This window comes from Bos grunniens, chromosome 2, assembly GCF_055505025.1.
Source record: "Bos grunniens cultivar Pamir isolate PY7600 chromosome 2, Bosgru_T2T1.0, whole genome shotgun sequence".
Classification (NCBI taxonomy): domain Eukaryota; kingdom Metazoa; phylum Chordata; class Mammalia; order Artiodactyla; family Bovidae; genus Bos; species Bos grunniens.
This window is the reverse complement of record NC_141166.1, coordinates 65,611,205-65,635,528: the sequence shown is the minus strand read 5'-3', so window position 1 is coordinate 65,635,528 and position 24,324 is coordinate 65,611,205. Positions and strand designations below refer to the sequence as shown.

At 45.9% G+C, this 24,324-nt stretch overlaps 2 protein-coding genes across 17 annotated transcripts in view; one reads left to right on the top strand and one right to left on the bottom strand.

The window, feature by feature from the left end:
* C2H2orf76 (chromosome 2 C2orf76 homolog) overlaps window positions 1-24,324 on the bottom strand; it is a 105,350-nt gene that overhangs the window by 77,172 nt on the left and 3,854 nt on the right. For 3 of the 16 annotated variants that reach the window (XM_086349866.1, XM_086349819.1, XM_086349911.1), the window contains exon 1: window positions 5,778-5,915. The exons of 3 other annotated variants lie outside the window; for them this stretch is intronic. Coding sequence is in view for 2 of the 13 variants with exons in the window: in XM_086349781.1 (XP_086205907.1) it covers window positions 5,908-6,042 (135 nt within the window). In the remaining 11 variants the exon portion in view is untranslated. Of the gene's footprint in view, window positions 1-3,814; window positions 3,927-5,777; window positions 6,199-24,324 lie in introns of those variants that run through there. 10 more of the 16 variants (XM_086349855.1, XM_086349925.1, XM_086349808.1 and 7 more) reach the window with 9 other exon arrangements.
* DBI (diazepam binding inhibitor, acyl-CoA binding protein) lies at window positions 6,069-11,247 on the top strand. The gene is made up of 4 exons (XM_086349941.1): window positions 6,069-6,206; window positions 7,244-7,361; window positions 9,578-9,640; window positions 10,961-11,247. Exons 1-4 carry the CDS (start codon window positions 6,198-6,200, stop codon window positions 11,032-11,034), a joined length of 264 nt encoding a protein of 87 aa, XP_086206067.1. The 5' UTR covers window positions 6,069-6,197; the 3' UTR covers window positions 11,035-11,247.

Below are 24,324 nucleotides of genomic sequence, written 5' to 3'. Positions count from 1 at the left end.
AATACAGATTTTAAAAATGGTCCACATCCAAAAAAAAAAATCAAAAATAAGCAAATAAATAAAACTGTATTATCTCGCTAAGAGTTGGACACGACTGAGGGACTTCACTTTCACTTTTCACTTTCATGCATTGGAGAAGGAAATGGCAACCCACTCCAGTGTTCTTGCCTAGAGAATCCCAGGGACAGGGGAGCCTGGTGGGCTGCCGTCTGTGTGGTCGCACAGAGTCAGACACGACTGAAGTAACTTAGCAACAGCAGCATTATCTCCAAAGGAATTATCAGCCACATCATTTGTCATCAAATATTAATATTTCTATTTTTTTGTTGTTGTTGACAGGCAATAGGAAAGCGCACTAGAAAATTCATCTGTAACAACCTAGTTTCAAAGCATTTACCAAGCGCTTGTCACATGCAACTAGGAGCTAGGGAAACAGGCAAAGTGAGGAAGACAAAGTAGATTTAGAAGAGAGTTCATACTTCTAGTGAAGTTGAACAGGAACTACAGTACTGAACTTAAGTTATCTTTGTAGAGCACTTCATTATGCCTGCCCACATTCGTAAGTATTTCTAAACAGAACACAGGTAGCAGCTCACCAGTGCATGACCAACTTATAAGTAACTTTCCTTACTTCTTAACTCCCAGCCAGTGAAGGTCACTTCCTGCCAGGAATACCTCCACCTCTACCCAAGCCCTGGTCTTCATGTCTCAGCTAAGCCCAAACCACGCCCCCACCCCATGTTGGCTGGGCAAAAACAGGACAGGGGAAAGGTGAGACTCACACACTCATGTGTCTTACACCCATGCCCATTCTTCTCTCACCCAATTTCTCCAAATATAAATAGCCAAAGGAAGAAAAGAATGGCAAAGGGGAAGGGCTGGTTAAGATCTCTGGAAACCAGGCCTCCTCTTACCAGTTTTTTCATCAGAAAAGGAAAAGAGACAAAGGAGGAGAAATGGCAGGGGGGTGGGGGGCGGGCAGGAGAAGAAAAGCTATGGTACATTTTCACCTCAGCTGTCAGTTCTCCTCACCTTCACAAAATAAAAGCCACAACTCTATCCAGCTCTCCCCACTCCTATCCCAGCAGCAGTTCCCAAATGCCTCTGAACCCAAGCCTCCCTAAAATCAAGTTCCCTTACCAAGTTTATGGTTAATCTCTCTATCTAAAATTTTATTCCCTGTTTTACCCCCTCTGAGCTCAATTGGGTGCTGAGCACTAAGAAACCAGAGTCAGATGGCTACAATCACTGTTACTGATAACATCTTTCTAAAATTACTATTATAGGTATCATCATTAATGAAGAAACTCAGGTTGTTTCTCCAGGACAACATGAGCTAATAGACCCCCAGGCCATGGACTACCTGGCCAGAGAACGGTAAACCAGAGCACCCTGACTCCTGAAAATAGAAACTACAATTTTAAATGTCACAGAAATGATTAACCCCAGTCTCTTATGCCAAGAAACCAGAAAATACAAAATGAATATAATTCATCATTTGTGAATACACTAACCCTTGCCTTCTAGTAAAGCTTTACCGTAACGCTTTTGGTAATGATTTTCACATTTTAATGACTAGGTTACTCTTAGAAATTAGAGATTTAGTTTATACCAAGAAACATAATATTAAACTACTATTCACACCCACTGGGCAAGAACTGCTTTCACCTCTTAATATAACTTGCCTGGCTGGCTTTACACCGACACCCAGCAAGTGAAGCCTGTGAGCAGCCAAAACTGGAAAGACAAGGATGTGGGGGGAAACTGCAGTAATGGTAATGGCCCCTCCACTAACTAGGAGGGTCAAGTAGGCTGACACGTCATCAGGTTCTCATCTTCCCTTAACATTTCAAGTGTTCTATTTCCAAGACTGAGGGCAGAACATAGAGATGACATAGCCCTTCCACCAGAGTTCATCTACTTTACTCTAGCTCATAGTTTCACATTTAGTTCTAATAAACTTGGTTGGTTTCTAAGTTCATGGCTAATCAGAAGGAAAATGTTTCATAGAGAGAAAAGCACTCTGTTCATTCACCCACCATTTAAGTGCCAGGTACTTGGAGACAGAGCACTAACTGATACTCAGTAATCCCTATCCTCCCTGACTTAGGTAGGGCAGGGGTTCAGACAGTAGAGGAGTAAATTAAAATAAAAGTAATTGTAAATAAAATAATTACAAAAAATAATTACTAACTGTGATAGCTGCTAACAAGAATATGAACAGAGCTAACAACCTTGTTCTTTCTTGGGATATGAAGACCCTTCCAGTAGTGTCAAGTGTAGAATCAAAAAATTCGGGGCTTCCCTGGTGGGTCAGTGGTAAAGAATCCACCTACCAGTGCAGGAGACATGGTCCCCTGGTGCAGGAAGATGCCACAGAGCCAACTAAGCCCGTGCACCACAACTATTGAGCCCATGCTCTAGAGCCTGGGAGCTGAAACTACTGAGCCCATGTACCAAAACGACTGAAGCCTGCACGTGCCCTGGAGCATGTGCTCCACAAGGGAAGCCACTGCAATGAGAAGCTCTTACTCCACAACTAGAGAGTAGCACCTGCTAGCCACAACAAGAGAAAGGCCTGCCTGACGACAAAGACTCAGCATAGCCAAAAACAAATTATTTTTTTAAATTCATATCATCTACTGACCCCAAATATACTCTAAAATTTACTTTTAAAAGTTAAATACCAGCTGCTGACTTGTTACCCTCTCTTTATGTTAAAAGCTGAATGACATTCCAATTCCCTAGAGCAGAGATGGTTCAGTTCAGTTCAATCACTCAGTCGTGTCCGACTCTTTGTGACCCCATAAATTGCAGCACGCCAGGCCTCCCTGTTCATCAACAACTCCCAGAGTTCACCCAAACTCATGTCCATCGAGTCGGCGATGCCATCCAGCCATCTCATCCTCTGTCGTCCCCTTCTCCTCCTGCTCCCAATCCCTCCCAGCATCAGAGTCTTTTCCAATGAGTCAACTCTTCACATGAGGTGGCCAAAGTATTGGAGTTTCTTCAGCTTTAGCATCATTCCTTCCAATGAACACCCAGGACTGATTTCCAGGGCATAAAGCAGTATTTGCATAGGTGAGGGAAGGAAGCACAAAGTAAGCATGCCTTAAGCTATTTCGAAACTTGGCCTAGGCTGGATCCCCTAACAAGGAAAAACATTCTTCCTTCTTCTCAAGATCACATAGCACCCGGTTCCCTGGGATCTGCAATCACTACTAGTTCTGAGGCAGGAGGCAGATGCCACAGCTCCCCTCCCACCCACCACCCCAGGGTAAAGCAATTGAAGATTCATTCTCTGTGGACCAGAACTCCACGTGGAGAACAGCAGGACAATTGAGAGAGGAGGCTGTTCCCTGCCCAGACCACATATTTCCCATTCTTGAAGTCAGGAGGCTCCCAAGCTACATACGTGCAAAAGGGTTCTGTGGAGGTCAAAAGGGGAGTGATGATAAGAGATGTTCTACCTTTAGGCCTTTTCGGTAGAAACTATCTTGGCTAAGAGATACATATACACATGTGGGAGGATCCTGAGATGTATCTGAACCAGGCAATTCAAAATGACTGGCCAACAGAAACTTGGAAGAAATGCCCCATAAAAGTAATTCAAATTACCACGAAGGCACAACTCAGGGACTCTCTCTGTCCACTCGTGTCTCTATCCACATATAATGTACTCTTTTTCCTCTTAATAAATATTCCACATGCTTCACTACTTTCTGACTTCATGGAAATTCTTCTCTGCAAAGCTGAAGGGCTGGGGCCCTTGTCACTGACCACTGGCCTAGTGGCTAGGATTTGGGGCTCTTACCACAGCGACCTGGCCTCAATCTCTGGTTAAGGAACTGAAGCCCCGCTTCAAGCTGCTGCAGACTCAGGCTCCCTGAGATTAGTTCCATACTTCTGTCACTTTAAGCAACCTGGGCACAAAACCACCATGTGGAAGGTCGGTTTTTTCAAGAAAAGTGGCATATATTCCAAAGAAGCAACCAAAAAATCAACCCCACTTAAGCTGGAGATTACCAAGTTAATTTAAAACACTAGCTTTGCTTTCTGCAATGTTGAACTTTAGTCAAAATTCAATCACACTAGCCAACCTTGGAGGAATAAAAAGAAAATTCCATTTTCAGAGGTACCTAATCTTTTCAAATGTGCCAAACACAACACAAACACAATAACTTTGTGTTTACCCATGTCTCCTGAGGCTCCGCACTGCAGGCAGCATCATTGCCATTGAGCCACCAGGAAGCACAAAACCTACCTACTAGAAAATATATTTGACTGCAAATATGATCCACACAGGGAATAATCTGAATTTCATCAAGGAAGCTGTAAGCACCAAATGATGGAGGCAAAAGTGAATCCAAGTTTCATATGGGGCTAAGGGCAAAAAGACAGTTCTGAATTGTCATTTTGGAAGACACTCACATCTCTTACAATTCAAATGTAATTTTCCCCAAAGTTAGCTCCAAAATTTGTTAATTCGTTTGGCTTTGCTTTCTCAAACAAAATTACACATAGGCTGAAGACTCAAGATGTGCTCCCTGCTATTGCATCTCCATTTTTCCCCTTTTTATAAAGCCTGATCTCCATTAAGTTAGTAAGTTATATCTGAAAGCATCTACCTGGCCTTTCTTTAAACACCTACAGCTATAAATTAATGTGGGAAGGATCTGGAGGTTGATCTGCAGTCCACTCCTCCTTACAAATTAGGAATTGGAGAGGAATGGTCTCTCTTTATCAAAAGATCACAGGAGACTTATTTTCCATCAATTCCCTCCTTTCACCTAGCTCCTTTGTAGCTGCAGCCAGAAAATTCTCCCTTTGGTCTCTTAGGTATCACCTTCAAACTCCCCCACCCACCTCTCTCCCATGGAGACTATCAGCCTCTGCAACAACTTTGCAAAACTGCCCTAGTCTTCTTATCCTCTGCTCAAAAGCCTCTAATTCACTCAGAATAAAATTCAAGGTTCTGCATCATCCAGCCAGCCTGTCACCTCCTTAAACTTCCAGCCTCATCTCCTATCCTCCCCTCACTCCCTGCTCAGACATTTACACTCATTTTCTGCCTGGAATGCTTCCTCTTGAGGGGCTTTCTCAAAAGTTACCTTCCCTTAATCCTTCACCCTACGGTCTGGAGCGTGTAAGTAACCTGACAAGACTTCAGTACACACTCGTGAACGAAGGAAAGTCATAACAGATGTCTGCTGAGCACCTAGTCCGGGCCAAGTCTGTTAACGTGAAAGTGTTACTCGCTCGGTTGTGTCCTGCTCTTTGCGACCCCATGGTCTGTAGCCCCTCCAGGCTCCTCTGTGCATGGGATTCTCCAGGCAAGAATACTGGAAGGTGTTGCCGTGCCCTCCTCCTGGGGATCTCCCCGATCCAGGGATCCAACCTGGGTCTCCCACACTGCTGGGCAGATTCTTTACCGTCTGAGCCACCAGGGAGGTCAAGACAACTAAGACACTATCCCTGACTTAAGTGCACCAGATGGATTACTGCACACGAAACAGGACTGCAAATCACGGCCAACGGTAAGTCACAGAACGTGTCAAAAATTCAGAGGAAGAGGCCTCGGCTTCGACCCTCTGGGAACCAATCCAGCTTCCCTCCCTCGCGCAGTTCTCCAGGGACCACGCCCAGAAAGTCTCTTCTAGTCCCAACAGAAGGACCGGGCCCCTCGCCCTCCCCAAGCGTGAGCGTTTACTCGTCCAGCGGCGCGACTTCCGGCATTTCACGCAGGACACAAGATTTAATGAAACAAATTTTAAAACCTCCGCTCTTCAACGTCCACCCCCTGTCTTCTGCCTCGCTGGTCAGTCCCCACGGTGACCCAAGAACCCAATTCCCGCTCTGACCAACTGGCAGTCACTACCGAGAACGCTCTACTTCCGCGATCCTCACCTGCTCCCGGCGTCCCCTTCGACTCCTCCTCGCTGCGCTTGCGCAAGGAAACCCCCGCGGGTTCAAGCGAGGTTGGCAGAGAGTTTGGCAGCTTGGGGGCAGCTTGGGGCGGTTGGGCACGCCCCCATCGTACATCTAGCTTCTGATTGGCTGTCTCTCCTGGTCCGAGCACCGGTGGAGAGGCCTAAGGTTGCGCTTCTAAAATCGCTGCCAGTTGAGTCTCTTGTGCTGCTGCTACCTTCTCTTCGCCGCCTCCGCGGGCTTCCTGGAATCTTTGCAACACCGCCGGCATGTCTCAGGTAATACGCGTGCCCAGCCTTGGCTGCGAAGGTGCCACGAGGCGGGAAGCTGGTGCGGGGTTATCCCGCAGACACAACCCCGCAGGGTCTTTCCCTTCCGTGCTCTGCTGTTATTTCTGGACCCTTGCCCAGCCCAGACTGAACAGAATCCTGTAAGCGGAACTTTCAGGTTTTGGGCTCCTAACATCTTTACTGAGTCCGCAACGGCTGGCAAGTTGCCCATAGGGAAGACTTCGTTCGCAGTGAAGCAGGAATTGAGGTCGGAGGCTAGCGTCCAACATGGACAGATGGGATGTAATGGTTTTTATAGATTGAAAGACTAAGGGGACGGAGTGCCCCATCCGAAAGGACACGGCAGGAGTAGGGGTGCCATATAGAGTGGAGAAGCCAGGAGGCCGCGGTTGAGAGCTTGGAGGTCAGGGGAAGCAGGGGCCGAGTGTCCAGCGCGAGGCCAGGGGAGGGTCACAGCCTGAGGAGGGGTGACCTCTTCTTTGACTGTAGACGATTTTCCGGGACCTAGCAGTGAGGGGGCGGGGGGTGGTGATCTTTGGCCCCTCCCCCGTCTTCAGTACGGACACCGGAACAGGGATCGGCGCCGGATCCCCTGGCCTCAGAGGGAGGGGACCAGCGGGCTCTGGCCGCTGACACCGCTGCGCTCATGCAGTTTTCTCCGCAGTTTCAGTCACCCAGTGCCAGCCCTATCGCAAGTCAGGGCTATCCTGAGACCTCTGTCTGGCCAGCCAGTTGGCCGTGCTGCTTTTTCTGTGAAGTGTGTGTCCACTGCAGCCAGTCTCAGCCTGCCTCCTTCACCACTGTTTCCAGCTCGTGATACCTGGTTTAGTGAGAGCCCCATACATAGTTGTCCAAGTGAGTGAAGGGATGTGCTTACCCTCCTGGTTTTGCTGAATCTCTCTAGCTGCCCTGTTGAGATGAGGAAGACTGCTTTTCCTCACCAGCAGGGCAAGAGAGTGCTTCCTTTCCAACCCCTCCATCCTAATTACCGAACTCGTCAGGCCTCTTCTCTCACTCATATTTAGGCTGAGTTTGACAAAGCTGCTGAGGAAGTTAAGCATCTTAAGACCAAGCCAGCAGATGAGGAGATGCTGTTCATCTACAGCCACTACAAACAAGCAACTGTGGGTGACATAAATACAGGTATGTTGAGGTGGAGTTGGGAGGGCCCAGATTCATCAAAGTAGGCTTGGCAGCCTTGGTTGGTGCTGAAACTGTTAATCTCTGGGAACCTCATTCTCAAAACCACCCACAGCCCTACTCTTAAGGTGGTTCCTGGGGTTTAAACTGGGAGAGGTTGCCCAAAGATCATGTTCCTGAATGGGGTTTACAGACCCTGCACTGTTCTTGGTTTCTTGGTGGCTCAGATAGCAGAATTCAAATCCCAGTTTGAGGACTTGTCTCGTTATCACCAGCATTTTCCATCTGTTTGGGAGGAACAAAGATCCCAGCTTTGAAGAGCCTTGCTCCAAGCTCTCAGCTAGTAGTAATTTTGCTGAACCACACTATTTCCACCCCAGTCGGACAGGATCAAAGTCGGAGAGCTTGGCAGCTGGGCCAAGCCCAATGTCAGCTCCTACGGCCAGAGTAGCTGCTGGCTTTCTGCAGCAGGTCAGAAGCATTTTTGCTGACAGCAATTCCACCATTTGTTCCCTGTCAAAAAATCTAGGTACAGATTTGAAGCCTTAGTTTGGACCACTATATTCTAGAATGTCTTTTCTCCCTTGGACAGTTTTCATTCTGCCCCTAAGTTCTTCAAACTCCAGAGTATATGGCAATAGCATGATGCATTGTACACAGGGACTCAGAGATGGTGGCCACAGAAGCATAGAGGAGGTCACCCCTCGCTCCTGTTTAGGAGGGTGAGCATAGCCCCTAATTCCATTGCAGTTAGGGTAGAGGGTAGAGCAGGTGGGCTGGCTGCTTAAGGATCCTGGGCAGTGCCAAATCAAACATCACAGGGAGTGGGACTTCCCTGATGGTCCAGTGGCTAAGATTCCATACTCCCACTGCAGGGGGCCCAGGTTCTATCCCTGGTCAGGGAACTAGATCCCCTGGTCGGGGAACAGTTAAAGATCCTATATGCAACAACTAAGACCCAGCACAGCCAAATAAATAAAATATTTTAAAATAAAAATCACAGGGAGGGCTTAGTTAAGAAAGGTCTTGTGGTGAAGGTGAGTTTTACCCTGGGTTTATAAACTCTGCCTCTTCCCAGGGAGGCAGGGGAAATGAAGTAGGGGTGACCAGAGTGACTGAGACACTTTTCTGACAAACGTGATTGTCACAGAGACTGTCCTCTGCCCTGCTTTCGCATTAGTGTAGGTAGACTGGCTTGGGATTCTTATCACTTCCTTATCAGCTCCCTCTAGGGCTGTTCGGTCCAATACAGCAGCCACTAGGCACATGCAGCTATCTAAATTTAAACTGAGAATAGTTAAAATGAAATAAAGTCAACAGTTAACTCCCCAGTCACACTTCAGGTGCTCAGCTGCCACCAGTGGCAGGTGGCCCCTGAGTTCGACGGTGTAAATGTTGTACCACCTTTCCATCATCATGAGAGGGCTATTGGGATGTGCCAGTCTCAGATCCTGATGATTCTGGGGCACGGTTTCCCTCAGGTGTCCCTGGGAATGCTTCCCAGCAAGCACTTCGGGGGAGACTTTATGTTTCTCAGACACTGTGGTCCTGGCTGCGGGCACTGCAATTGCTCCCCTGGGCTTTCTTCTTAGCATGGCAGTGAACTAGGTCAGCAGGGAGGTGTAAGTGTGTTCCCCAAGTGCAAGTGATAACATGTCTACAGGTATAAAACCATGGTGTACCTTAAAGGAAGCTTGCCCTCGGGGTGAGGGGGGTGGAATAAAATTCCCATAAAACAATAAGAAATAGACTAACAATTTGATAGCAAAATGGGGCAAGGATATGAACAGACAGTTCACAGAAAAGGACACCTACAAAACTGATAACAATAACATGGGAGAGAGACCTTGGGTGGGAAGAGTGGAAGGAAACTTTATAGTAATCCCTTTGTGGTGGTTGAATTTTAAGCCAGGTGAATGGATTGTGGTACTTGTTTAAAAAAAATAAAGTATGGTTTTTAAAAGAAATTTTGGAGTTAATTTATAAGAAAGGGGCTATCTGGTAATGAAAACAGTTTTCCTCCTATTTTCTCTAGATTTTAAGTTTGAATTTCTGTACATGTAAGTTTCTGAAGGCAGAACCCACTATACTAGACCCATTTAACTCCACAGCAGAGCCTGGAAAAAGAAGATAAAATATGACTATCATGGCAAGAAAATGGATAACGTTCCCCATTAGAACTTGCAGCAGGTCTAATGTCTTTCCTTCCCTTGTTTAAGAACGTCCTGGAATGTTGGACTTCAAAGGCAAGGCCAAGTGGGATGCCTGGAATGAGCTGAAAGGTAATTGTTTTAATACGCTTCCCTCATTTGGGAACCCCAGTCATGAAATACTGTTAAGGAGTGTAAGGGGTAAGGACAGAGAACAGAATGGATGAGGCACGTGCTGGGAACCAGTTTGACCTAGACCAGAATGGAAAAAAAAACAAAACTAGACCACTTATGATACCATGTGTGCCATTTCCAAAAACACCATCTCTGAGTCATAATATCATCTGGAGAGTGGAGGGGCAGGGGACCAGGCCACTGACAAACAGACTGGGAGGTGATGAGTTGCCTTGGGCTTTATGATATTCAGAATAGGGATGGTTTCCTGTCCACACCTTCCCTTCCCTCACAAGGCCAGCCAGTGACCCCCTGGCCCAAGTAGCACTCCCTAGTTCCCTTCCAGCCAGAAAGGCACCTAAAAACAGAAATGAATTAATGCATGGCAGGCTGCTGGCACATCGTAGCCTCGGTGAATGGAGCTATTATATGCTAAGAACAGAGGCCAAGAAGTATCCCGGCTGTGACTTAATCACATGCCACCTGCGGCAGCAAGACCCAGAAGTTGGCACTGAAGTGCCTGCCAGCTTTTGTGTCCTAGCTTGCTCATTTCTGAATAAGCCCTCTGTCTTCCTGCAAATGAGAAACCCTTGAATTCAGAAGGGGCCAGAATACAATAAATACACTCCTAGGATCTGCAAGTAAGTGAAACAGGAATGCCCCTCTGACTGTCCATTCCCATTGGGCATTTCCATACCATTCTGAGGCCCCATGTACTCACCCTTGCTCCAGAACACACACTAATTCCCACTGAGTATCTCTCCTTCAGCATAGAATCCAGGACACCAGGCATCACTATCTCTGAGGGATATCTCCAGTGTCCTCTGTCTTCCCCTCCAAGGGCCAGCTGCTTGTCTTCAGAGTTCCCAAAGCTGCTCTCTGGGGAGAAGAGGGTATCTGGCTTTGTTTCTTCCCTGGCAGCTTAACAGCTCTGAGAGATAAGAGCCCAACAGAGAAATACTTGATAGATCAAAGCCAATCGTGAAAGTCAGTGGGACACAACAGTGGGATACTCACCTGGCCAGCAAGCCAGTGACAGGCCTCAGGCTGCTGCACACACATTATGAGCTCAGTGCTTTATGGAGCCTTCCCTGTGGGCCAAGCTCCTTAAGGACTTCAAAAGTCACATCCTGGCCAGGTCTGTGAGGTGTAGGTAGTAGAACCCCCATCCCCATCACAGGTGAGAAACAGCCTCGCAGCATTAACCTGGGGCTCTAAAGTTTGCTGCCTTTCTACAGTACTGCCTCTCTGACAAATAATCTTGTTGATACCTTGCAGGGACTTCTAAAGAAGATGCCATGAAAGCTTACATTGACAAAGTAGAAGAACTAAAGAAAAAATATGGAATATAAGAGACTGAGTTTGGCTGCCAGCCATTCATTTCACCTAAACTGATTTAATGCCTTGTTTTTCTAATACTGGGGATGAAGTTCATAAATAACTAGCTAAGCCAGAAGCTTAAGACAGCCCAGGATATGACTAACAGATTAGGAGCTGAAACGGTTACTAATCCTTGCTGAGTAATTTTTATCAGTAGATGAATTAAAAGTATCTTTGTTACTTTACTTCGATAACTTGGGTTCTTGAAATAGTGTCCTCTATTCCAATCTCTCTTCCTCACTTTTTCCAAAGATTTCATCTAGAAGTGTTTGAACTTACCTATCTCCCCCTGTACACTTTGCTGGAGGGTGGGCAGGCGCACCCACCTGTTCAGACCTGGCCTGTGTTCACCTTGGTGCAGAGGAGTTATTATAGCAGTGGCCTTCCCTGTCTCCATCTTCCCCAGCTTCAACTACACCAGTCAGGTGGGCTGAAACGTCAATCTGCAGGGACTGCCAACTCTCTGTCAAGAACATTGCTGGCCTCATACTCTGAGGAAGGCAGGGTTAATGAGCATTTGAGTTTTGGCTGAGGTCCAACCAGTCCGTGGTTGCAGGGTAAACAAGCAAGGAAGGAAACCCCAGTCAGGGTGAAACATGCATTTTCAGGAAGCATCCCCAGTGTCCTCTGGGGAAGCTTGGCCACATGCACCTGGGCAGGCAAAAAGCCAGTAGGGGAAGTGAGGGCTCAGCAGGGAGAAGGGCAGTCAGGACCTCAGAAGGGCAAGGAGTTAAGGCTGCAAAGAAAACAGGCTGAAGCTTGACTTTGCAGGTGGTTGAATAGTAAGAATTAAAGGAGACAGCAATCAGACCCTCTGTGCCTCATGTTCCCCTTCAGTCACTTCCACAGTCCTGCAAGGGAGGCAGTCATATTTCCATTTTGCAGGTGAGGATGCTGAGGCCAAAAGGAATTAAAGAGAGGCTCTCTGAGGCCAGGCAGCTCTTAGATCTCCCCTCCAGAGCCAGTGCCCTGTTCCTAGACATAGTTCAGCCTTGCTCCAGAACAGTGAGACCTGAGCACTACAGTAACTTGCCTAAGGTCACTCAGCTGCTAAAGAAACCTAGGACCAGCATTCAGGTGCAGGTCTTCTTGGTTCAGACACCTGTACCAGCCAAGGCGGCCTCAAAGGAGTGAGTAGCACTGGTGGGAAAAACAGGAGCAAGCAGGGAGGGCATCTGGTATGGCTGGATACAGCGTGCCTTCAATGTGGAAGGAGACTAGGTAGTGGGAAGTTGACAACCAAGTTAAAAAGTACAGAATTTGACCATAGGTGATGGGGAGATGCAGGGCAGGCAACATGGTCAAGGCATTCAGACGGTCAGTCTGACCATCTCAGTGATTACTGAGAATAGTGTGAGTCATCCAGTTCCAGCCCAGGCTGCCTATGGAAAATGAAGCCCCACAGCTCAGATGTGCAGTGTAGGGGAGGTGATGTCCTGAGTAGCAGTGTCATTTGTGCAGCACCAGTTCCTAGGTGCTGATGTGATTAAGGGCATCTGAGGCAGGGAACCTGGCCTCCCACCTGGCTCCACTCCACCCAGGCTGCGAAGACCACCCAACTCAGGGGGCACCTCAACCCTAAGGGAGGCAGTAAGGAGCCATAGCCACCCACCTGGACCCATATTTAGATCATCTTTGCTCAGTTATTGGCTGTTTTGGGGAGTAAGCCAAAGGAAAAACAATCTTAGAGTCCAGGGTATGGCGCTTGTCTTAAATAGACCTGGCTCCAGGGTCAGGCCTAGTGTAGCCTCCAGGGGGTGTGAGAAGGTCCTGCCGTAAAGGAGGTACCACAGTGTGTAGCACTTTATCAGGAATTTCTCTCTCACCCTCCTTCAAACCAGTTTTTGTCCCTGGCAGCATCCCTTGCAGTATCTATCAGTCAGGGACCTACCCCAAGAGCCTAACACTGGATATAGTGTGGGTAAGAAAATCAACTACCTGGTACCCTGCCCTATTTCTAGCTTGGAAAGGCAGCGCAGACCTGTGCTCAGACGTCATTGCCTCGTTGCCAGCCAGGATCCCAGGAGAGTGGACCTGAGCTTAGGGAAGCCCTGACAAAGAGCACAGTATGGCCCTCTGCAGTTACACTCTGCTTAGATTGTACTATGATGACTCGTATCTCTTCTCCAGTGGATGCCAATGGGAGAGACACTGGAGTGAAAAAACAGACCCAAGGCCCCTCTGCCAACCAAGGGCATGGCCTCTGATGAATGGTCATTATTTGCAAAGGACCTGCAGGGTCAGGCTCTTTGCTTCAGTTCTGAAATTTATCCACAGTGCCTTGAGGTAGGAACAGTACCTCCTTGCTGTGTTACCATGCCCATTTTTCAAATGAAGAAAAGAAGGCTCAGGTGATGAGTTGATCCAAACCCAGGGCTCTCTGACCAGAAAGGCCTTGCTTGTCCACTTCTGTCACATCCCCTCTGGTCTCCACTCATTACCTGGTGACCCCTGTCTCGCCAGGCTAACATAAAGTCAAAGTCACTCAGTCATGTCCAACTCTTTGCAGCCTCCATGGACTGCAACTCACCCCCAGGCTCCTCTGTCCATGGAGTTCTTCAGGCAACAATATAGAGTGGGTCACCATGCCTTCCTCCAGGGGATCTTCCCGACCCAGGAATTGAACCCAGGTCTCCTACATTGCAGGCGATTGACAGACTTACATGTGAATCCCACTCCAGCCTCTCTCAGGTGCTGAATCACCTATCTTCTTTGAGCCACACTTTCTTCCATCTGGAAAATGAGCCTATAAAATGGGCAAAGTGCTTGGCACAATGCCCAGCAAATAGCGACTGCTAGCAGCTTGGAGGCCTTCCCTAGCCAGCATCCTCACCCTCAGTACTTCCCTGCCCAACTGTTTGGACAAGCCTTGGTCTGAGGGCACAAGCTGCGGCTCCCCACTTTGTTGCTCTTTAGTTGCTGTTGTCCAACTCTTTGCAACCCCACGGACTACAGCCCCTGTCCATGGGATTCTCCAGACAAGAATACTGGGGTGAGTTGCTATTTCCTTTTCCAGGGGATCTTCCCAACCCAGGGAATGAACCCAGGTCTCCTGCATTGGCAGGCAGATTCTTTACCACTGAGCCACCTGGGAAGCACCCCCTCCTTAGTAGTGCTTCAATAATAAGGTTGGCGGGGATGGGGGTGGGGGGTGGTCACCATGTTTCCCCTACACTAAAGTAGTTCCAAGATCCAAAAGCCTGGGAACTGCTGCTAGAAACCAGGCATCTTAGGGGACACAGAAAGGCCCCTGGATTGCAACTGGACAAGCACTTCTCAAGTTACATAGACATAGGGCAAGTTGTGTCACCTCTATAAACCTCAGCTTCTTCATCAGTAAAATGGGGTCCAGTACAGAAAGGAAGGAGAGCAGAACAGGGGAATGAGAAGGCCCCAAGGGTTCCTGGCTTGCAGGAATCAGGCTGGAAAGTTTTGAGGGGGCAGTTTAAGCAGCATAAAGGTGTGTAAAGTAAAATTACAGGTATTCAGAGTTGAGGATGAACCAAAAGAAATAACCAGCGGAGGCAGGCTTTAAGGAGCTGAGGCTTTGGACTGGCTCAGGGCAGGACAGTGCCTCTGCCCTCAGCAGCTCCCAGGAAAGAAAGGGGCAGAATGGTTCTTCCCTTTTATTTATTTGTGTGACCACACACAACCTGTCTTTTGAAAGGACTTGGGGTAGCTAAGAACAGACCCCCCAAATGAGCAAAGCCCCACCAGGATCCTAGGGTTTAAAGATCAGTCAGATGCCCTCCTTGTTCTGAAAGAGCCATAAACCAGGAAGCGCACCAGAAGGGCCCAGGAATGCCCTCTGTGCACACCTCCAAGCAGAGACTCCCCCTTGCTTCACAACACCCTCCTGCCTTGGATACAACTCGATCCTTGGAGGACCAGGAATTAGTAGACCTACGCCTTTTTTGTTTTATGATTTTTTGATAAGTATCCTTGCTCAGGAATGAACGAACTAATATAAGTCTAGCCTGCAAACATTTAGATACCCCTACAAAGCCTTTCCAGAGTAATCAGTGAGATATCAAAGACAGTAAAGGACTCTGCACTTGGTGGGGGGGTAATCTCAAGTAGCTTCAGTGTGTAACTTTTGGGGCTTCCAAATACTCTGCTAGAGTGGGGTAGATGGTGTACCCTCAGGATATAGGTCCAAGTCCTAAGCACCACCACCCCCAAATACACACACCACACCTCAGGATGTGACCTATTTGGAAAGAGGATCTTTGCAGTTGCAATTGAGATAAGGATCTCAAGACAAGATCATTAAGGTTGGGCCCTAATCCAATAACTGTTGTTCTTATAAGATGAAAGAAAGTGAAATTTGAGACACAGATATGCACAGAGAGAAAGACAATGTAAACATGGGGGCAGAGACTGGAATTAGGCAAGGAATGCCCAGGGCTACCAGCAACCCCAGAAGTTAAGAGAGAGGGATGGGACAGAGCTTCTCTAGGTCTCCAGAAGGAACCAGGCCTGCCGACACCCTGAATCTGGATTTCTAGCATCTAGAGCTGTGGTAAAATAAATCTCTGTTGTTTTACACTATCCAGCTTATGTGATTTGTCAGAGGAGCCCCAGGAAACTAATATGCCTGCTAATAATCCTCATATGGCTGTCTGTGGGCTGGTCTTGTCCACCAGCGGCCCTTCTTCAGAAGACCCTCAAGGTCTTTGTCAAGTACAAATGAGACACCATTACCCAGAGGGCTCTCTAACGAATACCTGATTGGGCTCACCTCAGTTAAAAATCCAGAGAAGGCAATGGCACCCCACTCCGGTACTCTTGCCTGGAAAATCCCATGGATGGAGGAGCCTGGTAGGCTGCAGTCCATGGGGTAGCTAAGAGTCAAACACGACTGAGCGACTTCACTTTCACTTTCATGCATTGGAGAAGGAAATGGCAACCCACTCCACTGTTCTTGCCTGGAGAATCCCAGGGATGGAGGAGTCTGGTGGGCTGCCGTCTATGGGGTCGCACAGAGTTGGACACGACTGAAGCGACTTAGTAGCAGTAGCAGTTAAAAATCACCAGCCTTAAGGTATGGGAGTTAGCACAGTTTTGGTGGAAATCATGAAAAAGCCAAAGCTTAGGTTGCTGCTAAGGTGACCATACTTAGAAATCACCCATGGGCACCAGGGCATGAGACTTACAAAAGAGAGTGGGGACTGCAAAGTGGGAGGGTGTTGGAAAGAATGATTACCTCAGCCATTCACACAGCTTTGCCTAAGTGTGGCCCTGAGGGACACTGTTCACCAGAAGATATGTAGTGGTGGAAATAGCGTGGGCTTCCCAGATCGATTTAAATTTGAACCACAAAGTGGCTACTTTTGCTCTTTCTGACCTTGAGCCAGCTTATTTTCTCTGAGCCTCGGATTTTTTTTTTTTTTTTTTGTCTATAAAATAGGGATAATCTCTATGGTGCAGAATTGAGTGGAGATTTTAATAAATGCCTAACACAAAAAAAGAAAAATGAATACATGCTTATCAACAAAAACATTTAGGATGCCTAAAGAATGAATTCATCTATTTAGAATTTTAAAATTTGAGAGGTTCTGGTTGAGATAGCCCAGACTCTTCCCTGATCTTAAATTGTATCTTTTGTGCTCGTGTGTGCTTGGACCGGCATCCCTGCTTTTGAGGAATGATGCCTCCTCCCCTATTCCAGGGCAATTAGTCCACCAGAGTCCTGGAGTATAAGAGGGGTCATTTTTCCTGAAGGTCCCAGCATGAAAATCCTAGGGAAGAAATGTCTGGGTCACTTGACTGTCTTTGAACCAACTTCATGGCCAGGGGCATAGAACACCTTAAAGTGGCCAGGCCTTATTGGAAAGGTCTCCCATCCTCCACAATCTCTAACTGTAGGGACTTTATAAGAGAGAGCTGCTTGCTGCCATCTTTCCCAGAAGCACAGAAGAAGCTGTTTGGCATAGCAAAGAATGATTTCGGTAAAATCTCTTACCTGAGATTCTATTTGGATACCAGAAGAAAAAAGATATCTGTTGCTATAAAAGTCACCCCCAAGGTTAGTGACTTAACAATGATTTCATTATCATTATCACGGTTCTGGACTTAACTAGGCTCAGCTGAGTGGCTCTTGTTCAGTCAGGATGGCTCATATGGTTGAGGCTAGATGATGGTGAGGATAGGGGTCACCTCAGAGCTTCCTCACTCGCATGTCTAGTGGTTAATGCTGGCTGTTAGCCAGGACACCGACCCACAATTCTCCACATGGCTTGGACTTCCTCACAGCATGGTGGCTGAGTTCCCAGAGTGAGTGTCCCAAGAGACTCAGAGTGAATCCGTACTGCCTTTTATAACCTAGCCTGGAAAGTCACATGGCATGACCTCTACCATAGTCACAAGCCTACCCAAATTCAAGGAGAAAGAACATGGACCCCATTCTTGATGGAAAGTCTCATGATCACAATGTAGGAAAGGCTGGTGAGATGGGAGACACTGTTGCTGCTCTTTTGGGAAAATATTAGTATAACCTGCCAGAGATTTATGACCATATAGCATGTGGCCACCATCAAACTGTCCTTTCCAGATAACTGAACCCCTACACTCCCATTCTGCTTCAGCTGGCTTAACATAGGTTTCTGTCACTTCCTGGTTACAACACTATATCAGTATCTCACAGGGCTACTCTAAGGATTAGATGATTGCTAACGCTTGCAAAACACACAGCACAGTGCAAACTATAGGAGCTCCATAATCAGAAATTCCCTTACCCCTGCTCCTTTCCTTCCAATAACTCATTTCCCCTGTGGTTAGTGAGAATCCACAACTAATGCCATCTATGTTGCAAAACAGCAGTAGCAGCAACCTTTATCATCATGGACAGTTCATACCCTATGCTTACAAGTACACTCAGGAAATTTGTAGTACATGGCTCCAGCCCAGTACAGACAGAGCTCTGCTCTTAAGCACCAATCTTTGTTCCTTCTACTTACCAACTCAACATTTACATCAATATGATCCAAAAGTGGGACCGGCACTGACTTTATATTATAAACAAAAGATTTTGCAAATTGATTTTTAAGTTTTTAAACAAGTCTTTTAAGATACAGTTTTTTAAACAACATATCCCAAATCCTTTTGCAGATATCGCTCTCATATCCCAGTCCCAGACTGTGCAGCATTAAAAAAAATTTTTTTTTCTGGACATCCCTGGTGGCATAGTGGACAGGAGTCTGCCTGCCAATCCAGGAGGCACAGGTTCAATCCATGGTCCAGGAGGATTTCATATGCTCGAAGCAACTAAGCCCGTGCTCCACAACTACTTAGCCCACATGCTGCAACTGCTGAAGTCCGAGCTTCCCAGAGCCTATGCTCTACAACAAGAGAAGCCACCGCGTTAAGCCGGCGCACCACAATCGCGAGTAGCCCCTGCTCTCAGAAACCAGAGAGAGCCCATGCAAAGCAGTGAAGACCCAGCACAGCCAAAAATGAAATAAATACTAAAAAATTAAACAAATTCTTTTCTGATTTGAAAAACAATGTGCATGCATTGCAGAAAACTTGGGAAATGCCAGAAATGTGAAAAAGAGAACAACTCTCAGAGTCTTATAGCATATAATGGGAATCACATTGTATATGAAATTCTGTAACCTGATTCTCTTTTCCTAAAATCATTTCATGAAAAATGTCTGCATAATAGTTGCATCACTTTGTTGGACTATAATTAGTACCCTGATAGACAATATCTACTTTTTGCTATTATTATGATAATTTGTTAAACATCTTTATATACAGATCTTTGAAAACATTTTGATTTTTCACTTAGAACGTAATTTATTGATTCAAAATTTATCATCTTTTATACATATTTTTAAATCATTTCCATGAAAAGTTCTTACTGCTAATGTACAATAGTGCCTTTTCACTATCACCTCCTTGCCAGCATTGAATATTATCACTTAAAATTTCTTTTGTTTTTACAATCTGGCAGGTAAAAAGTGGTGTCTTGCAGTTTGAAACTCCCTTGAAAGTGAGAGTGTTTGAGGGCTGTCTTTTCCAGGTTCTTTAGTAACCTCTGCTCCTACAGATTCTTTCTCCCTCTCTCTCTCTCTCAACCTCCCAGCCATCTTTCACCATCTTGCACAGTTTCTGCTCATTTATTTGGAACAGACGTTTCTTTCTCAGTTTCACCTCTGCTCTCCAAAGTATTCTGCCAGGGAGCACAAGGCCAGATGTTTTCCATTAATCAAGGCCATGTATATTAAATGGTCAGCTAGGAAGCCCCTGGAGATGGCAGGAGTGCAGAGTTGGACGGCACCCAGGAAAGCGGCATGGGGCAGAGATGCCTCCCCCAGGCAGGCTGGGCAGGCTGGATGACACAGGCTGGGAGAAGAAGGCTAAGTGCCTAGCCTTTCCTGGAGTCACCGCAGGCAGTAGGTGAGGACTCAGTCCTCCTACACCAGGCCAACCAGTCAAGACACAGAAGCCTGCTCGGGAACACAAGCTCCTGGCTAGGAGGGAGGAAGCCGCTCTCCTGCATGGGCAGCCGCAGGACAGGAAGACACAGATTGAGAAAGGATCTGCAGAAACAGGTGGCTGCAGAGCAAGAGGGGCGTCTCTGGTGGTTCAGCTGGTAAAGAATCCGCCTGCAATACAGGAGACCCCAGTTTGATTCCTGGGTCAGGAAGATCCTCTGGAGAAGGGATAGGCTACCCACTCTAGTATTCTTGGGCTTCCCTAGTGACTCAGACAGTAAAGAATCACCTGCAACGCAGGAGACTTGGGTTCAATTCCTGGGTTGGGAAGGTCCCCTGGAGGAGGGCATGGCAACCCACTCCAGTATTCTTGCCTGGAGAATCCCCTGGATCAAGGAGCCTGGCGAGTTACAGTCCATGGGGTTGCAAACAGTCCTATGCGACTAAGCACAGCACAGCAGAGCAAGAGAAGCTAGCCTTCTTTTAGCCTCGCCGAACTTTAAAGGACTTTTCAAGGACTTTCAACTTATTTCTGCCCATTTTTAATGAAACTGAAAACATAAGGTGAAAATACTGTTTTTTACAGTGAGCTCTCGAGTACTCCCTACCTAGATTTTTTCCACAGCATTTTACTCTAGCCATTTTATCACAGAGCTAGCTCTCCTTCCACTACTCTATCCAGCAACCTGAATGATTTTTGGATGCCGTTCAACGTAAGTTGCAGGCATTCATATGCTTCTCACTGAATATTTCAGAGTATATATTGGATTGGCCAAAAAGTTCATTCTGGTGTTTCTGTAAGATGTTATGGAATATTATTAAGTACAGTTCAACATTTGCTTACAGTTTTATTATTTCTTTGGAATAAAATTTATTTATAATAAAATGCAAAATCTTAAATATACCAACTGTAAGTTTCAACAAGTACATGTACCTGTACAACCCAGATCCCTATCTTAGGGGAAACACTGACTGAAACCACTCACCCTGGGCCAGGCACCATAGTAATCATCTGCACCAGTTACTTTTACATCAGGAGGTCCTGGTAAGGAACATGGAACTAACAAGCCACCACCAACCACAGGAGTTCGGGAAAGGTCAACCAGAGATGCCAAAAGCCCTACCAATCTCCCACAATCCTCCTTGCTGGAATCCATCTTGGCTAAGCAATGTGTATACCACAGGAAGGACCTTGAGCCAGAATGATTGATCAGAGAGAATCTGGACAGTACATCACCTAAAACCAGAGACTGCAAGCCACATGGTAGACATGTCTCCTGGGTTCATTTACCCTCCTGCTCTCCACTGGGGTGCCCCTTCACAATAGTCTCTTGCTTTGTCAGCACTGTGTTTCTTGTTAGACAATCCATTTCTGAGTGTTAGACAAGAGCTCAGTCTAGGGCCCAGGAAGGGGTCCCCCTTCCTGCAACAAAAATATAGAACACTATCATTGATCCAGAAAGTTCCTTCACGTTCCTCTCCGGTCACTGTCTGTCATCATGCTCCCAGAGGCAAACATCACTCTCATTTTTTTTCTACCATAAATTAGTTTTGCCTGTTCTACAACTTATGTGAGTGAAATCATACCTGTGTATCCTTTCTGTAAGGCTTATTTCACTTCATCTAAGTACACTTTATTATGTGAGAGGAAAGTATCAAACTATCGGGCCCACCAGCAAGTTTTCATTTGAGACGAAGGAAAACTGTTCATTACCTAGAATTTCATTTAAAACCACAATGGGAAATACCATTAAGAGAGTACGAAGATGCTTTCTAAAGTTCACTTGACTTCACATTCCAGGATGTCTGGCTCTGGGTGACTATTCACACCATCATGGTTATCTGGGTCATAAAGATCTTTTTTGTATAGTTCTTCTGTGTATTTTTGCCATCTCTTATGCTTCTGTTAGGTCCATACTATTTCTGTCCTTTATTGAGCTTATTTTTGCATGAAATGTTCCTTTGGTATCACTAATTTTCTTGAAGCGATCTCTAGTCTTTCCCATTCTATTGTTTTCCTCTATTTCTTTGCATTGATCGCTGAGGAAGGCTTTCTTATCTTTCCTTGCTATTCTTTGGAGCTCTGCATTCAGATGGATATATCTTTCCTTTTCTCCTTTGCCTCTAGCTTCTCTACTTTTCTCAGTTATTTGTAAGGCCTCTTCAGACATCCATTTTACCTTTTTGCATTTCTTTTTCTTGGGGATGGTCTTGATCACTGCCTCCTGTACAATGTCACAAACCTCCGCCCTAGTTCTTCAAGCACTCTGTCTATAAGATCTAATCCCTTGAATCTATTTGTCACTTCCACTGTATAATCATAAGGGATTTGATTTAGGTCATACCTGAATGGTTTAGAGGTTTTCCCTAGTTTCCTCAATTTAAGTCTGAATTTTGCAATAAAGAATTAATGATCTGAGCCACAGTCAGCTCCCATTCTTATTTTTGCTGACTGTATAGAGCTTTTCCATCTTTGGCTGCAAAGAATATAATCAATCTGATTTCGGGATTGACCAACTGGTGATGTCCATGCGTAAAATCTTCTCTTGTGTTGTTGGAAGAAGGTGTTTGCTATGGCCAGTGCATTCTCTCGGCAAAACTCTGTTAGCCTTTGCCCTGCTTCATTTTGTACTCCAAGGCCAAATTTGCCTGTTGGTATTTGACTAGACAAATATACCTGACGAATATCAGTTCAGTTCAGTCACTAGGTCATGTCTGACTCTTTGTGACTCCATGAACCACAGCAGGACAGGCCTCCCTCTCCATCACCAACTCCTAGAGTCAACCTAAACCCAAATCTATTGAGTCAGTGATGCCATCCAACCATCTCATCCTCTATTGTCCCCTTCCCCTCCTGCCTTCAATCTTTCCCAGCATAGGGTTTTTTCAAATGAGTCAGCTCTTCGCATCAGGTGGCCAAAGTATTGAGTTTCAGCTTCAACATCAGTCCTTCCAATGAACACCCAGGACTGATCTCCTTTAGGATGGACTGGTTGGATCCCCTTGCAGTCCAAGGGACTCTCAAGACTCTTATCCAATACCATAGTTCAAAAGCATCAATTCTTCAGTGCTCAGCTTTCCTTATAGTCCAACTCTCACATCCATACATGACTACTGGAAAAACCACAGCCTTGATTAGATGGACCTTTGTTGACAAAGTAATGTCTCTGCTTTTTAATATGCTGTCTAGGTTGGCCATAATTTTCCTTCAAAGGAGTAAGCATCTTTTAATTTCATGGCTGCAATCACCATCTGCAGCAATTTTGGAGCCCCCCAAAATAAAGTCAGCCACTGTTTCCACTGTTTCCCATCTTTTTGCCATGAAGTGATGGGACCAGATGCCATGATCTTAGTTTTCTGAAAGTTGAGCTTTAAGCCAACTTTTTCACTCTCTTCTTTCATTTTCATCAAGAGACTCTTTAGTTCTTCTTAACTTTCTGTCATAAGGGTGGCGTCATCTGCATATCTGAGGTTATTGAGATTTCTCCCAGCAATCTTGATTCCAGTTGTGCTTCCTCCAGTACAGCGTTTCTCATGATGAACTCTGCATATAAGTTAAATAAGCAGGGTGACAATATACAGCCTTGATGTACTCCTTTTCCTATTTGGAACCAGTCTGTTGTTCCATGTCCAGTTCTAACTGTTGCTTCCTGATCTGCATACAGGTTTCTCAAGAGGCAGGTCAGGTGGTCTGGTATTCCCATCTCCTTCAGAATTTTCCACAGTTTTTTGTGATCCACACAGTCGAAGGCTTTGGCATAGTCAATAAAGCAGAAATAGATGTTTTTCTGGAACTCTCTTGCTTTTTCCATGATCCAGCAGATGTTGGCAATTTGATCTCTGGTTCCTCTGCCTTTTCTAAAACCAGCTTGAACATCTGGAAGTTCACAGTTCACAAACTGCTGAAGCCTGGCTTGGAGAATTGTGAGCATTACTTTAATGAGTGCAATTATGTGGTAGTTTGAGCATTCTTTGGCATTGCCTTTCTTTGGGATTGGAATGAAAACTGACCTTTTCCAGTCCTGTGGCCACTGCTGAGTTTTCCAAATTTGTTGACATATTGAGTGCAGCAGTTTCACAGCATCATCTTTTAGGATTTGAAATAGCTCAACTGGAATTCCATCACTTCCACTAGCTTTGTTCGTAGTGATGCTTTCTAAGGCCCACTGACTTCACATTCAGGATATCCAGCTCTAGGTGAGTGTGAGTGATCACACCATTGTGATTATCTGGGTCGTGAAGATCTTTTTTATACAGTTCTTCTGTGTATTCTTGCCACCTCTTCTTAATATCTTCTGCTTCTGTTAGGTCCATACAATTTCTGTCCTTTATTGAGCCCATCTTTGCATGAAATGTTCCTTTGGTATCACTAATTTTCTTGAAGAGATCTCTAGTCTTTCCCATTCTATTGTTTTCCTCTATTTCTTTGCATTGATCACTGAGGAAGGCTTTCTTATCTCTCCTTGCTATTCTTTGGAACTCTGCATTCAAATGGGTATCTTTCCTTTTCCCCTTTGCTTTTCACTTCTCTTCTTTTCACAGCCATTTGTAAGGCCTCCTCAGAGAGCCATTTTGCTTTTTTGCATTTCTTTTTCTTTGGGATGGTCTTGATCCCTGTCTCCTGTATAATGTCAAAAACCTCCATCCATAGTTCATCAGACACTCTGTCTATCAGATCTAGGCCCTTAAATCTATTTCTTACTTCCACTGTATAGTCATAAGGGATTTGATTTAGGTCATACCTGAATGGTCTAGTGGTTTTCCCCACTTTCTTCAAGTTAAGTCTGAATTAGGCAATAAGGAGTTCATGATCTGAGCCAC